Source organism: Strongylocentrotus purpuratus, unplaced genomic scaffold, assembly GCF_000002235.5.
Source record: "Strongylocentrotus purpuratus isolate Spur 01 unplaced genomic scaffold, Spur_5.0 spur5_scaffold_4, whole genome shotgun sequence".
NCBI classification, from domain to species: Eukaryota; Metazoa; Echinodermata; class Echinoidea; order Camarodonta; family Strongylocentrotidae; genus Strongylocentrotus; species Strongylocentrotus purpuratus.
In genome coordinates this window covers 14,783,425-14,794,400 of record NW_022145610.1, presented here as the reverse complement: position 1 = coordinate 14,794,400, position 10,976 = coordinate 14,783,425, and the positions used below count along the sequence as shown (strand labels likewise).

At 37.3% G+C, this 10,976-nt stretch overlaps 1 protein-coding gene across 16 annotated transcripts; it reads left to right on the top strand.

Moving 5' to 3' along the window:
- Nucleotides 1–1,722: 1,722 nt before the first annotated feature.
- Nucleotides 1,723–10,848, top strand: LOC105446327. Of its 16 annotated transcripts, XM_030998165.1 has the most exons (6): nt 3,656–3,757; nt 4,466–4,580; nt 4,853–4,983; nt 5,704–5,793; nt 8,627–8,715; nt 10,584–10,848. In XM_030998165.1, exons 3-6 carry the CDS (start codon nt 4,922–4,924, stop codon nt 10,670–10,672), a joined length of 330 nt encoding a protein of 109 aa, XP_030854025.1. In that variant the 5' UTR covers nt 3,656–3,757; nt 4,466–4,580; nt 4,853–4,921; the 3' UTR covers nt 10,673–10,848. The 16 variants fall into 16 exon arrangements, 10 of the variants coding, with proteins under 10 accessions (XP_030854028.1, XP_030854030.1, XP_030854032.1 ...); XM_030998168.1 differs by lacking the exons at nt 4,466–4,580; nt 4,853–4,983 and adding an exon at nt 1,723–2,124 and having other exon boundaries at nt 3,643–3,757; XM_030998170.1 differs by lacking the exons at nt 4,466–4,580; nt 4,853–4,983; nt 8,627–8,715 and adding exons at nt 1,723–2,124; nt 6,414–6,496 and having other exon boundaries at nt 3,643–3,757.
- Nucleotides 10,849–10,976: the final 128 nt, after the last annotated feature.

The following is a 10,976-nucleotide window of genomic DNA, read 5'->3' as shown; positions in this document are numbered from 1 at the left end:
TTATACGTGTTTGGTTTCATTTCATATTGGCAGAGCTTCTTAATCTGTAGAAATCTGATCAATGAGTGATACATTACCAAATTAGTGGAAGTACTCGGGGGCAGATCCAGGGGGGGGGGGGGTGGTGGGGGCACTTTTTTCCTTCTGAATAAAAATAGCAGGAAAAAAGCTAAGAAATATTCACATAAATGTTTAGTTCAAGCATTTAGAAATGCCTCAGAATGTAGGTTCAATATTTTTCAGACCCCGCACAATTTCATACATTTCACGCGCCCCTCACCCCCCTTTGAAAAATCCTGGATCTGCCCCTGGTACTTGAAAGCAACAACTCAGAATCAAGAACTTAACCCTTACTGTACTGGGCTATTTTGAGCACCCACTGACTGGGGGGGGGGGGGGGGGGGCCTGGGAGGCCCCCCCCCCTATGATCTCGGCCGTCGATTGTCCGATGAACACGAAAATTTGCATGTTTGTATATATCTACGTAAGGAACAAGATGGTATAATTAGTTTTTTCCGAATATGCAAATTTTTGTCGTTAGCCTAATTAATTATGCAAAATGCGCTAATTTTATGCGTTTTACAGAAAACGTGTCAAACTCTACTTTTTGAATGTGATAACTCATTATTCATATGAAACTTCCTTTTTAACACAAAAAAGTTATTTTAATGTAATTAATAATGATAATTTATGCAAATTTTGATGCGATTTTTATTTTTTGTTTGTTTTTTTGATGACATGCGCATACTAATTGTTATGTAACGCCTTACAGGTATATCTGATTTCGACGAAAATGGTATCAAAATGTGCGTAAGACTTGAGGGAAAAAAGTCATGAAACGACAATTCAAAATTCCAAGCGGTTGCGGCGCAATCTCCGAAAATGTCGAGGGGGGGGGGCCTCCCAGGCCCCCCCCCCCCCCCCCCCAGTACAGTAAGGGTTAAAGGGAAGGTTGAGTTCTGGGGAGAGTTGAAAAATACTTTGAAAGCATAATCATTGTTATTATGCAAGTGTGGAAGAACATCAGGGAAAAAAATGTTCCTTGAAAAGCAGGCCTCTTCGAATGCCTTCATGTTCTAAATAAGCAAAGTAAGGGCTTAAAAATGAGGCCCAATTGTTATTCTACATGTATGTGTAGTCCCATGTACCTCTTTCTGTGTACGGTGCTTGTTACTTTACCAAGACGGTCAAATTTCTTATCATTTTGACGACTCCTGGAATCTTGCAGTACACACCAATACTACATGATCAACTTTTTCTGATCTATTCCACACCGTTTCTTTAACAATGCAATCGCATGACCAGACCTTAACTTTATCTTTAAGAGAAACTCATGTAAGTCTTGGTAATTGTAAGTATTATGCAGAATATCCACTTTTGTTGGGTATGTTTGAATGTGGGTGAAAGAGTTGAAAATAATTTTTGAGAGATTAAGTGATGATACATGAATGGTATGTTGTCCAGGTCAGGCTGACCAATTGTGCTGCAGCATACTGCACAGGATTACTCCTCACCCACAGGGTAAGTCACTCTTTGCTCATCTCAAATTCAGCTCTTTACATTTCTGTGATGCCTCAGTCGCACCTTTGCGCATTGCCGAGTATCTATGGCAAGCCGTTTTAACATTTATTCCTATTTCTTGATATCAAGAAATGATCTTCCGTTGTAAAGCAATGGTAATTTTTTTATATCAATAAATTTTAGAACGGCTTGCCATAAACACTGGGCAATACGCAAGCCAGATACGCAAAGGTGTGACTGAGGCATATTGTGATGTAAAGAAAATATTAAGAAATCGAGAATCTGTTGCTGTTCTTAGACAGATGAATTTCTTCTTGTCTTAGCATATGCATTTGAAAAAAAAATAGTATTCATCCATTCCACCAAATGAGATGTAACCGAAAAAAGTTGAATTATTTTATGAAATACATATTGATTTGAGCTTGGGAGATGAGGGGGATCAACATGTGATGTACTTTTAATACAACATCTATTCTGTTAGGAAGGAAGTACATCTTTGGAGGTCACGTTGCTGACTACATGAAGGAACTCCAGAGAAAAGATGACGACTCTTACAAACGCCAGTTCTCTCCGTTCATCGAGAATGACATCACACCGGACACAGTAAGTACTCCACCGGCAACTTGTAACGTGCATGCAGTTTAAAACTTCTAGATGGGGATGCAAGTTGTAGTGTAGTAGCCCAATCAATTTCACAAATTTTACCTTATTTTTCTTATTTTACCACTTTGGATTATCGATACGATGTGAATGTGATAGACGTGATACCACCCTAGAGATAAGGGGGGTGTTTCACAGAACTTCTCATCACTGATAAATGACAGTTTTTGTTATAAGCTACTGAAATCCTTGCTTCTGATTGGTTATCGGCAGATTTGTCACTGATTTTTGTCATTTGTCATTGAAAAAAGGCTTGGTGAAACCGGTCCAAGGACGTTAGGCTTCATGACCTATCATTTTCAGGCGTTTTTAGGCTGGATATAATTTAGAACATTCAAGACTTTTAATGAGGATGATCACTGACCAATAAATCCGTTGATGAGATGCCAAAAAATAGCTGGAATTACCGTATGAAATACATTGATTCAAAGCTTTGGCGACTGAGGATAACTAAAACAGGAATGCCCTTATGACTCTCAGAAAATAGGTTGTGCTAAATAAGTTTTGTAGAATTTTTTTTTTTTTCTTCATCTTTGTTTATCATTTAAAAACATCTCTAAATCAATCCAAATGCAATCTATGTTATTCTTGTCATAGTGGTTTATTTGCAAGACTAGGGCTCAAATCTCGGTCAAACATTGAACAATTAACCAAAGTTTGCTGCTCTCCATCCAGGTGTAAATGAAGGAGGTGCAGGGCTTATCACATGAAGGAACTTCAGGGAAAAGATGACGACTCTTACTAACACAAGTTCTCTCATTTCATCCAGAATGACATCACACCGGACACAGTAAGTACTTCACCGGCAACTTGTTGTGTAAATGCTGTAAAACTTCTAGATGGGATAAATAAGGGAGTCGTGTAGTAGTTGGCCAATCGATTCAACACTACTGTGTGGGCTTTTTTTTGAGTAAATTGAGAGGCAATCCAGAACAAGGATAAACACTTAAAAAACGGAAGAATTTTTTTTGGTTAAATTAGTCATGAAATTGAGTGGGGGAAGGGATGGATGCCTTCTTCTGCCTGATGCGGGTCCGTGGAGAAAGGGCAAGGAATACTATAAAATGATGAAAGGAACAAGTTTTTTTTTCATCTGATACATTTGATTTTCTACATACTAGAGTAGGTGTATTTATAAAATTGTTTAGTAATGATCCACCCTATGATGAGATGCCAAAAAATAGCTGGAATTACCGTATGAAATACATTGATTCAAAGCTTTGGCGACTGAGGATAACTAAAACAGGAATGCTCATCTGACTCTCAACAGAAATTTGTGCTTTATAAGTTTTGTAGAATGTTCAATATTTCTGTCATCTTTGTTTATCATTTAAAAACAAGTTTAAATCAATCCAAATGCAATTTATGTATTCTTGTCATAGTGGTTTATTCTCATGACTTAGGGCTCAAATCTTGGTCCAACATTGAACAATTAACAAAAGTTTGCTGCTCTCAATCCAGGTGTAAATGAAGGAGGTGCTGGGCTGACCACATAAAGGAAGTTCAGGGAAAAGACGACGACTCTTACAAACACAAGTTCTCTCATTTCATCAAGAATGACATCACACTGGACACAGTAAGTACTTCACCAGCAACTTGTAACATGTATGCAGTGAAACTTCTAGATGGGATAAGGGAGTTCCATAGTTGTAGGCGTAAACGATTCAATACTTCTGTCTAATGAGCTTTTGATTACCGGTAGAGTGAATTGAGAGGCAATCCAGGACAAAAGATGATCACTTGAAGAAAAAAAAAGTTTTTTTTTTATTTTTTTAAAAAATTAGTCATGAAATCAGTTGGGGGAACGAATGGATGCCTTCTTATTCCAGATGCGGGTCCTTGCGTTAGGAAAGGCTATGAATATGATAGAAGGAACACAATTTTTTTTCTAATCTTATACTTTTGATTTTCCACATGTTGTAGTAGATGTACCTTCTTCACAAAGATAAAACTGTTTAGTAATTATCCACCCTGTGATGAGATGCCAAAAAATAGCTGGAATTACCGTATGAAATACATTGATTCAAAGCTTTGGCGACTGAGGATAACTAAAACAGGAATGCCCTTCTGACACTCAACAAAAGATAGGTGTGTTTTATGAGTTGTGTAGAATATTGAAAGTTTTTTTTTTTTCCATTTAAAAACAAATCTATTACAATCCAATGCAAGCTATGTATTCTTGTCATAGTGGCTTATTTGCATGACTTAGGGCTCAAATCTCGGTCCAATATTAACATCTTTTAGAAACAAAACAATTAACAAAAGTTTGCTGCTCTCCATCCAGGTGTAAATGTAGGAGGTGCTGGGCTGACCACATGAAGGAACTTCAGGGAAAAGATGACGACTCTTACAAACACAAGTTCTCTCAGTTCATCCAGAATGACATTACACCGGACACGGTAAGTACTTCACCGGCAGTTTATAGCGCATATGCTGTAAAACTTCTGGATGGGATAAGGGAGTTGCAGAGATTTCTTTTTGTTTAGTAATTATCCACCCTGTGATGAGATGCCAAAAAATAGCTGGAATTACCGTATGAAATACATTGATTCAAAGCTTTGGCGACTGAGGATAACTAAAACAGGAATGCCCTTCTGACACTCAACAAAAGATAGGTGTGTTTTATGAGTTGTGTAGAATGTTGAAAGTTTTTTTGTTTTTTTTCCTTTAGAAATAAATCTAAGGTAATACATCTTTGGAGGTCACGTTACTGACTACATGAAGGAACTCCAGGGCGAGGATGACGATTCTTACAAATGCTAGTTCTCTCTGTTCATCAAGAATGACATCACACTGGACACGGTAAGTACTTCACCGGCAACTTATAGCGCATATGCTGTAAAACTTCTGGATTGGATGAGGAAGTTGCAGAGATTTCTTTTTGTTTAGTAATTATCCACCCTGTGATGAGATGCCAAAAAATAGCTGGAATTACCGTATGAAATACATTGATTCAAAGCTTTGGCGACTGAGGATAACTAAAACACGAATGCACTTCTGACTCTCAACAGAAAATAAGTTTTGCAAAATGTTGAAATTTTTTTTTGCTTCTGTTTTTCCTTTAAAAAACTTTTGTCATAGTGGTTCATTCATATGACTAAGGGCTCAAACTTAAGTCCAACACTAACATCATTTAGAAACAAATCGATGAACAGAAATTTGCTGCTCTCCATCCAGGCGTAATTTTTTTTCCTGATATGCATGAGCACTAGATGTCAAGCTGATTGACTATAGTGTAGGAAAGTAAAGAATACTTGGAGTGTTAAGCAATTTTAGCTCCGGATTGCTCCAATAAAGCTCTGTGAAAAAAAACACAATACAATACAAGATAATAACAGATTTAAAGTGATTAAAATTGCAATGAAGTCTTGCTATTTAATAGTAAATAACAAAACATTTCATGTAGATAAAATAAAAAATATTTGGTATTCTGCTCGGCAATAAACAGATGGGATATTGGAGCACGATGAGAACTTTACAAGAAGCTTGCAATTACTATGGTAATGTTTTTGTTGTTTTCAGGTTGAAGCCATGTACAAAGAAGGCGCATGAAGCCATCGGGGCCGAACCCGACGCAAAGGCTAGGAAGGAGTTTGCTGGCAAGACCAAGAGGTGAGAGCTCCCTCCTCCCGTTTTGAACACCTTGTATTGAAATGAGATCAGATTCAGTAGAGCCCCTATAACTCTAACAAGGTTTTACAACTGTGCGAGGCCTTATTTCCTATACTAACCTCGAGCTCTGGACCCGACACTATACCTCACCCTAAACCTTTGCTGAAATAAAGCCTGGAGCAATTGTTGGAAACCTCTACTAGAGATTGAATCAGACCAGTTATGAAGAGAAATGAGAGTGAATTTTTTTTTTAAATTTATATACATATAGGACAGCAGTAGACTAAATATCTTGGACATGCCCTACTTGATTGGGAAGTGTGCTATTTGTTATCTCTTGAAATGCTGGAAATTCCCCTTGAATGAGTTGCTGTATCATCCACCCTGTGATGAGATGCCAAAAAATAGCTGGAATTACCGTATGAAATACATTGATTCAAAGCTTTGGCGACTGAGGATAACTAAAACAGGAATGCCTTTCCGTCTCTCAATAGTAAATCACACTAAGCTCATGTAGACCAAATGTATTTTGTATTCTGCTTGGCTATAATCAGATGGTGTGACATAGTACTATACAAGAAGCTTGTAATTACTATGGTGAATTTTGTTTTCTTCTTCAGGTTGAAGCCATGTACAAGAAAATGCATGAAACCATCGGAGCCCAGGTCAAGTCTAGGAAGGAGTTTGCTGGCAAGACCAAGAGGTGAGTCTGAGAGCCCCTGTTTGGAACCCTTTGCTGTATCATCCACCCTGTGATGAGATGCCAAAAAATAGCTGGAATTACCGTATGAAATACATTGATTCAAAGCTTTGGCGACTGAGGGAAACTAAGACAGGATTGCCCTTCCGTCTCTCAACAGAAAAAAGTTTTTTTTTTTTTCTATATCAATCCAATGCAATCTATGTATTCTTTTCATAATGGTTCATTCGTATGACTAAGAGTTCAAATCTCAGTCCATCATTTATATCCTTTAAAAACAACCAATTTACAGAACTTTGCTGCTCTCCATCCAGGTGCAAATTTGTATCTGTTATGCCTGAGCATTAGATATCAAGCTGAAGAACAGAAAATAAGATAAATGAAGCGATAAGCAATTTTAGCATAGATGAGTACTATACAAGGAGCTTGCAATTACTATAGGATATTTTTTGTTTTCAGGTTGAAGCCATGTACAAGAAGGGGCATGAAGCCATCAGGGCTGACCCGAGGCCAATTCTAGGAAGGAGTTTAATGGCAAGACCAAGAGGTAAGAACTCCCATTTTGAACACTTTGCTGTATCATCCACCCTGTGATGAGATGCCAAAAAATAGCTGGAATTACCGTATGAAATACATTGATTCAAAGCTTTGGCGACTGAGGGAAACTAAAACAGATTGCCTTTCCATCTTTCAACAGAAGAGGGTTTTTTTGTTTTTTTTTTCCTTTAAAAACAAATCTAAATCAATTCAATGCAGTCTGTTTTCTTGTTATAGTGGTTCATTCGCATGACTAATGGCTCAAATTTCAGTCCAATACCTACATCCTTTAGAAAATATATTTATAGAAGTTTGCTGCTCTCCATCTAGGTTTAAATTTGTATTTGATATGCTTGAGCACTAGATATCAAGCTGAAGAAAAGAAAACAAATATATGGAGCGATAAGCAATTTTAGCCCTGGAATTGCTCCAATAAAGCTCTGTGAAAAAAAAAGAATAAAAATACACAAGATATTAAAAGGCTTAACCCTTACTGTACTGGGGGGGGGGGGGGGCCTGGGAGGCCCCCCCCCCCCTCGACATTCTCGAAGATTGCACCGCAACCGCTTGGAATTTTGAATTGTCGTTTCATGACTTTTTTCCCTTAAGTCTTGCGCACATTTTGATACCATTTTCGTCAAAATCGGATATACCTGTAAGGTGTTACATAACAATTAGTATGCGCATGTCATCTAAAAAATGCTATAATTGCATATATTCATGTACAAGCAGAAATGCGAAGATATGAATTGATATCAAATTGCTTTTATATGTTTCTCAGAGTAACTTGATGTATTCCAGAACAAAAGAATACATTAGAAATAAAACAATAGATATAATAAGAAATAAAAAACAATAAAATACATAAGAGAATAAATAGTTGAAAATTGCATCAAATTTGCATAAATTATCATTATTAATTACATCAAATAACTATTTTGTGTTAGAAAAGAAGTTTCATATGAATGATAAGTTTCAACATTCAAAAAGTGGAGTCTGACAATTTTTGTAATGATTCTAGTTCCCTAATTATAGTTCCAGATTTGATATTCATGAATGCGTAATTTGCATATTCATAATTTATGCAAATTAACCTATGAATTTTCAAATATCATAAAAATAATGAAACCTCATGAATTTGAGATGAAGGAAACATTTATTCAATACATTTTCAAGATTCTTTACAAGTCTACGGACAAATATGTAGAGTTTTCTGTAAAATGCATAAAATTAGTATTTTGCATAATTAATTAGGCTATAACGACAAAAATTTGCATATTAGGAAAAAAACTAATTATACCATCTTGTTCCTTACGTAAATATCTACAAATATGCAAATTTTCGCGTTCATTGGACATTCGACAGCCGAGATCATAGGGGGGGGGGGGCCTCCCAGGCCCCCCCCCCCCCCCCCCCCCCCCAGTCAGAGGGTGCTCAAAATAGCCCAGTACAGTAAGGGTTAAAGTGATTCAATTGCAATGAAGTATTCTGCTTGGTTTTAATCAGATTGGAGCATTAGGAGCATCATGGTGTGACATAGATGAGTGCTATACAAGAAGATCGCAATTACTATGGTGAATTTTTTGTTTTCTTCAGGATGAAGCCATGTTCAAGAAGGCGCATGAAGCCATCAGGGCCGAACCCGACGCCAAGTCTAGGAAGGAGTTTGGTGGCAAGACCAAGAGGTGAGAGCTCCCTTCTCCCGTTTTGAACACCTTGTTTTGAAATGAGGTCAGATTCAGTAGAGCCTCCACAACTCTAATAAGGTTTTACAACACTCGCTTCTACGACTGTTGCTTGGCCTCAATTTCCTACACTAAGTGAAAAATTACAACCCTAAACCTTGAAATAAAGCCTTGAGCAATTGTTGCAGGAGCAAATGTTTCGTCACCAGCTCAAAACTTTCACCTACTAGAAAGAGGTGTACAAATTTTGTGAGTGGTTCAGTATTGAAAAGCATCATGCTGCAAATTTGTGAAGGCCTGCGTTCTAAATTTGTAATGGTTTCGTGCTGTGAGAAAAAAAAATTGTATTCGTATATTTTTTTACAAATTTAAGTTTCTGGTGTGACAATTGTACATACTTCTATTTGAGTACATTGTGTTGGAAGTTAGATCAGATTTATTACAGCCTCCATAATCACTAAAGCTGTTCATTGCATCATCATTTTGATCCTTGATGATTCTATTAGGTCCAGAGCCTTACTAGAGCTTGAATCAGACCAGTTGTGAAGGAAAATGAGGAAGAAAACAAATCTGGCAATTCATATACATATAGGATAGAAGTAAACCAATTACCTTGGACAAGCCCTACTCAATTGGGAAATGAGGGAAACTAAAATACAATTGCTCTTCTGTCTCTCAACACAATTCCAAGTGTTCAAATCTCAGTCCAACACTAACATCCTTTAGAAACAATCAATTTACCGAAGTTGGGTGCTCTACATCCGGGTGTAAATTTGTATCTGATATGCATGAGCACTAGATATCAAGCTAAAGTAAAGAAGAAAAAAAAAATATGGAGCAATAAGCAATTTTAGCATAGATGAGTACTATACAAGAAGCTCACCAAAGGTGATAATTTTTTTTTCTTCAGATTGAAGCCATGTTCATGAAGACACATGAATCCATCAGGGCCGGACCAGAGCTGGCAAGACCAAGAGGTGAGAGCTCCTTCCTCCCATTTAGAACATCTTGTATTGAAAGTTGATCAGATTTATTACTGCCTCTATAATCCCTTCAGCTATATATGACAACATCATTTTGTTTTGGATCCTTGATGAGTCTATCAGTTTCTCAGCCCTACTAGAGCTTGAATCGGACCAGTTATGAAGAGAAATTAAGGGGGGGGGGCATCTGGTAATTTATATACATATAGGACAGCAGTAGGCTAAGTACCTTGGACATGTAGTACTCGATTGGGAAATGTGCTATTTTTAATCTCATCAAAGGCTGTGAATTCCCCTTGAATGGGTTGCTGTATCATCCACCCTGTGATGAGATGCCAAAAAATAGCTGGAATTACCGTATGAAATACATTGATTCAAAGCTTTGGCGACTGAGGGTATTTTGATCATGAAAAACTTGAAAACTACAATGGTTAATTACAATAACCATTGTATTACATGCCATCTGTATTGAGATCCATGTGCTTGATGGGTGCCCTGCCAATTGCTCCAGGCTTTATTTCTTGAAAAGTGCAAGGTAAGGGTTAGAGTTGTGATTGAGTCGTAGGTTGGGCTTTATAGGGTTAAGTTTAGTGTTTGATCCAAGGTTTTGCTAAGAAATTTGGTTGGTATTTGAAATTGACCTAGCCCCCGTTTCCTAAAACTTGTTATTAATATCAAGTTACAATAACTGTTACAAGCTACTGATATGGTGGTTTCTGATTGGCTGAGAGCAAATTTGTGAAAGATATTTAACATTTGTTAATGATAACAAGTTTTATGAAACAAGGCCCTGGAATAATCATCACAGCAACACGTGTCGTACAATCGCTAGATACCTTGAAACAAATCATTTTCATTCCGATTTCTTAATTTTTTTCGCTTCAGATGGAACCAAGCTCTCCCAGCTCCAGCATAAGGACCGCGTCCGACTGAAGAAGAAATCCTTCCTCTACGCCAACCAATCTCACGACTAAGTCATCCACTCCTCTTCCCCAATGATATGGACAATCTAACCCAGGACGTTGTATATAGATACTGGCCAACAGTGAACGAATTAAGTAATTGACTCGTGCCTACAGAAGAGATAACATCGGTGACTGGCATTGGGCTGGTAAAGCAAAGCAAATAAATACTGGTGACAGATGTATATCAAAAACATTATTTGTGTGTGGTTTCATTTCATAATGGCAGAACTTCTTTAATCTGTAGTAACCTTTGTAACCGCAAAGAAAAGGCACTATGTCAAATATCTTTTGATTGATTGAATGATTGAATGAT

Bases quoted from the DNA above. Each gene is read 5' to 3' on its own strand.
- LOC105446327 (XM_030998164.1), top strand. From the start codon at position 2,910: ATGACGACTCTTACTAACACAAGTTCTCTCATTTCATCCAGAATGACA. The intron at 2,972-5,703 runs GTAAGTACTTCA...TGTTGTTTTCAG, and splicing joins ATGACATCACACCGGACACA to GTTGAAGCCATGTACAAAGA. The intron at 5,794-8,626 runs GTGAGAGCTCCC...TGTTTTCTTCAG, and splicing joins TTTGCTGGCAAGACCAAGAG to GATGAAGCCATGTTCAAGAA.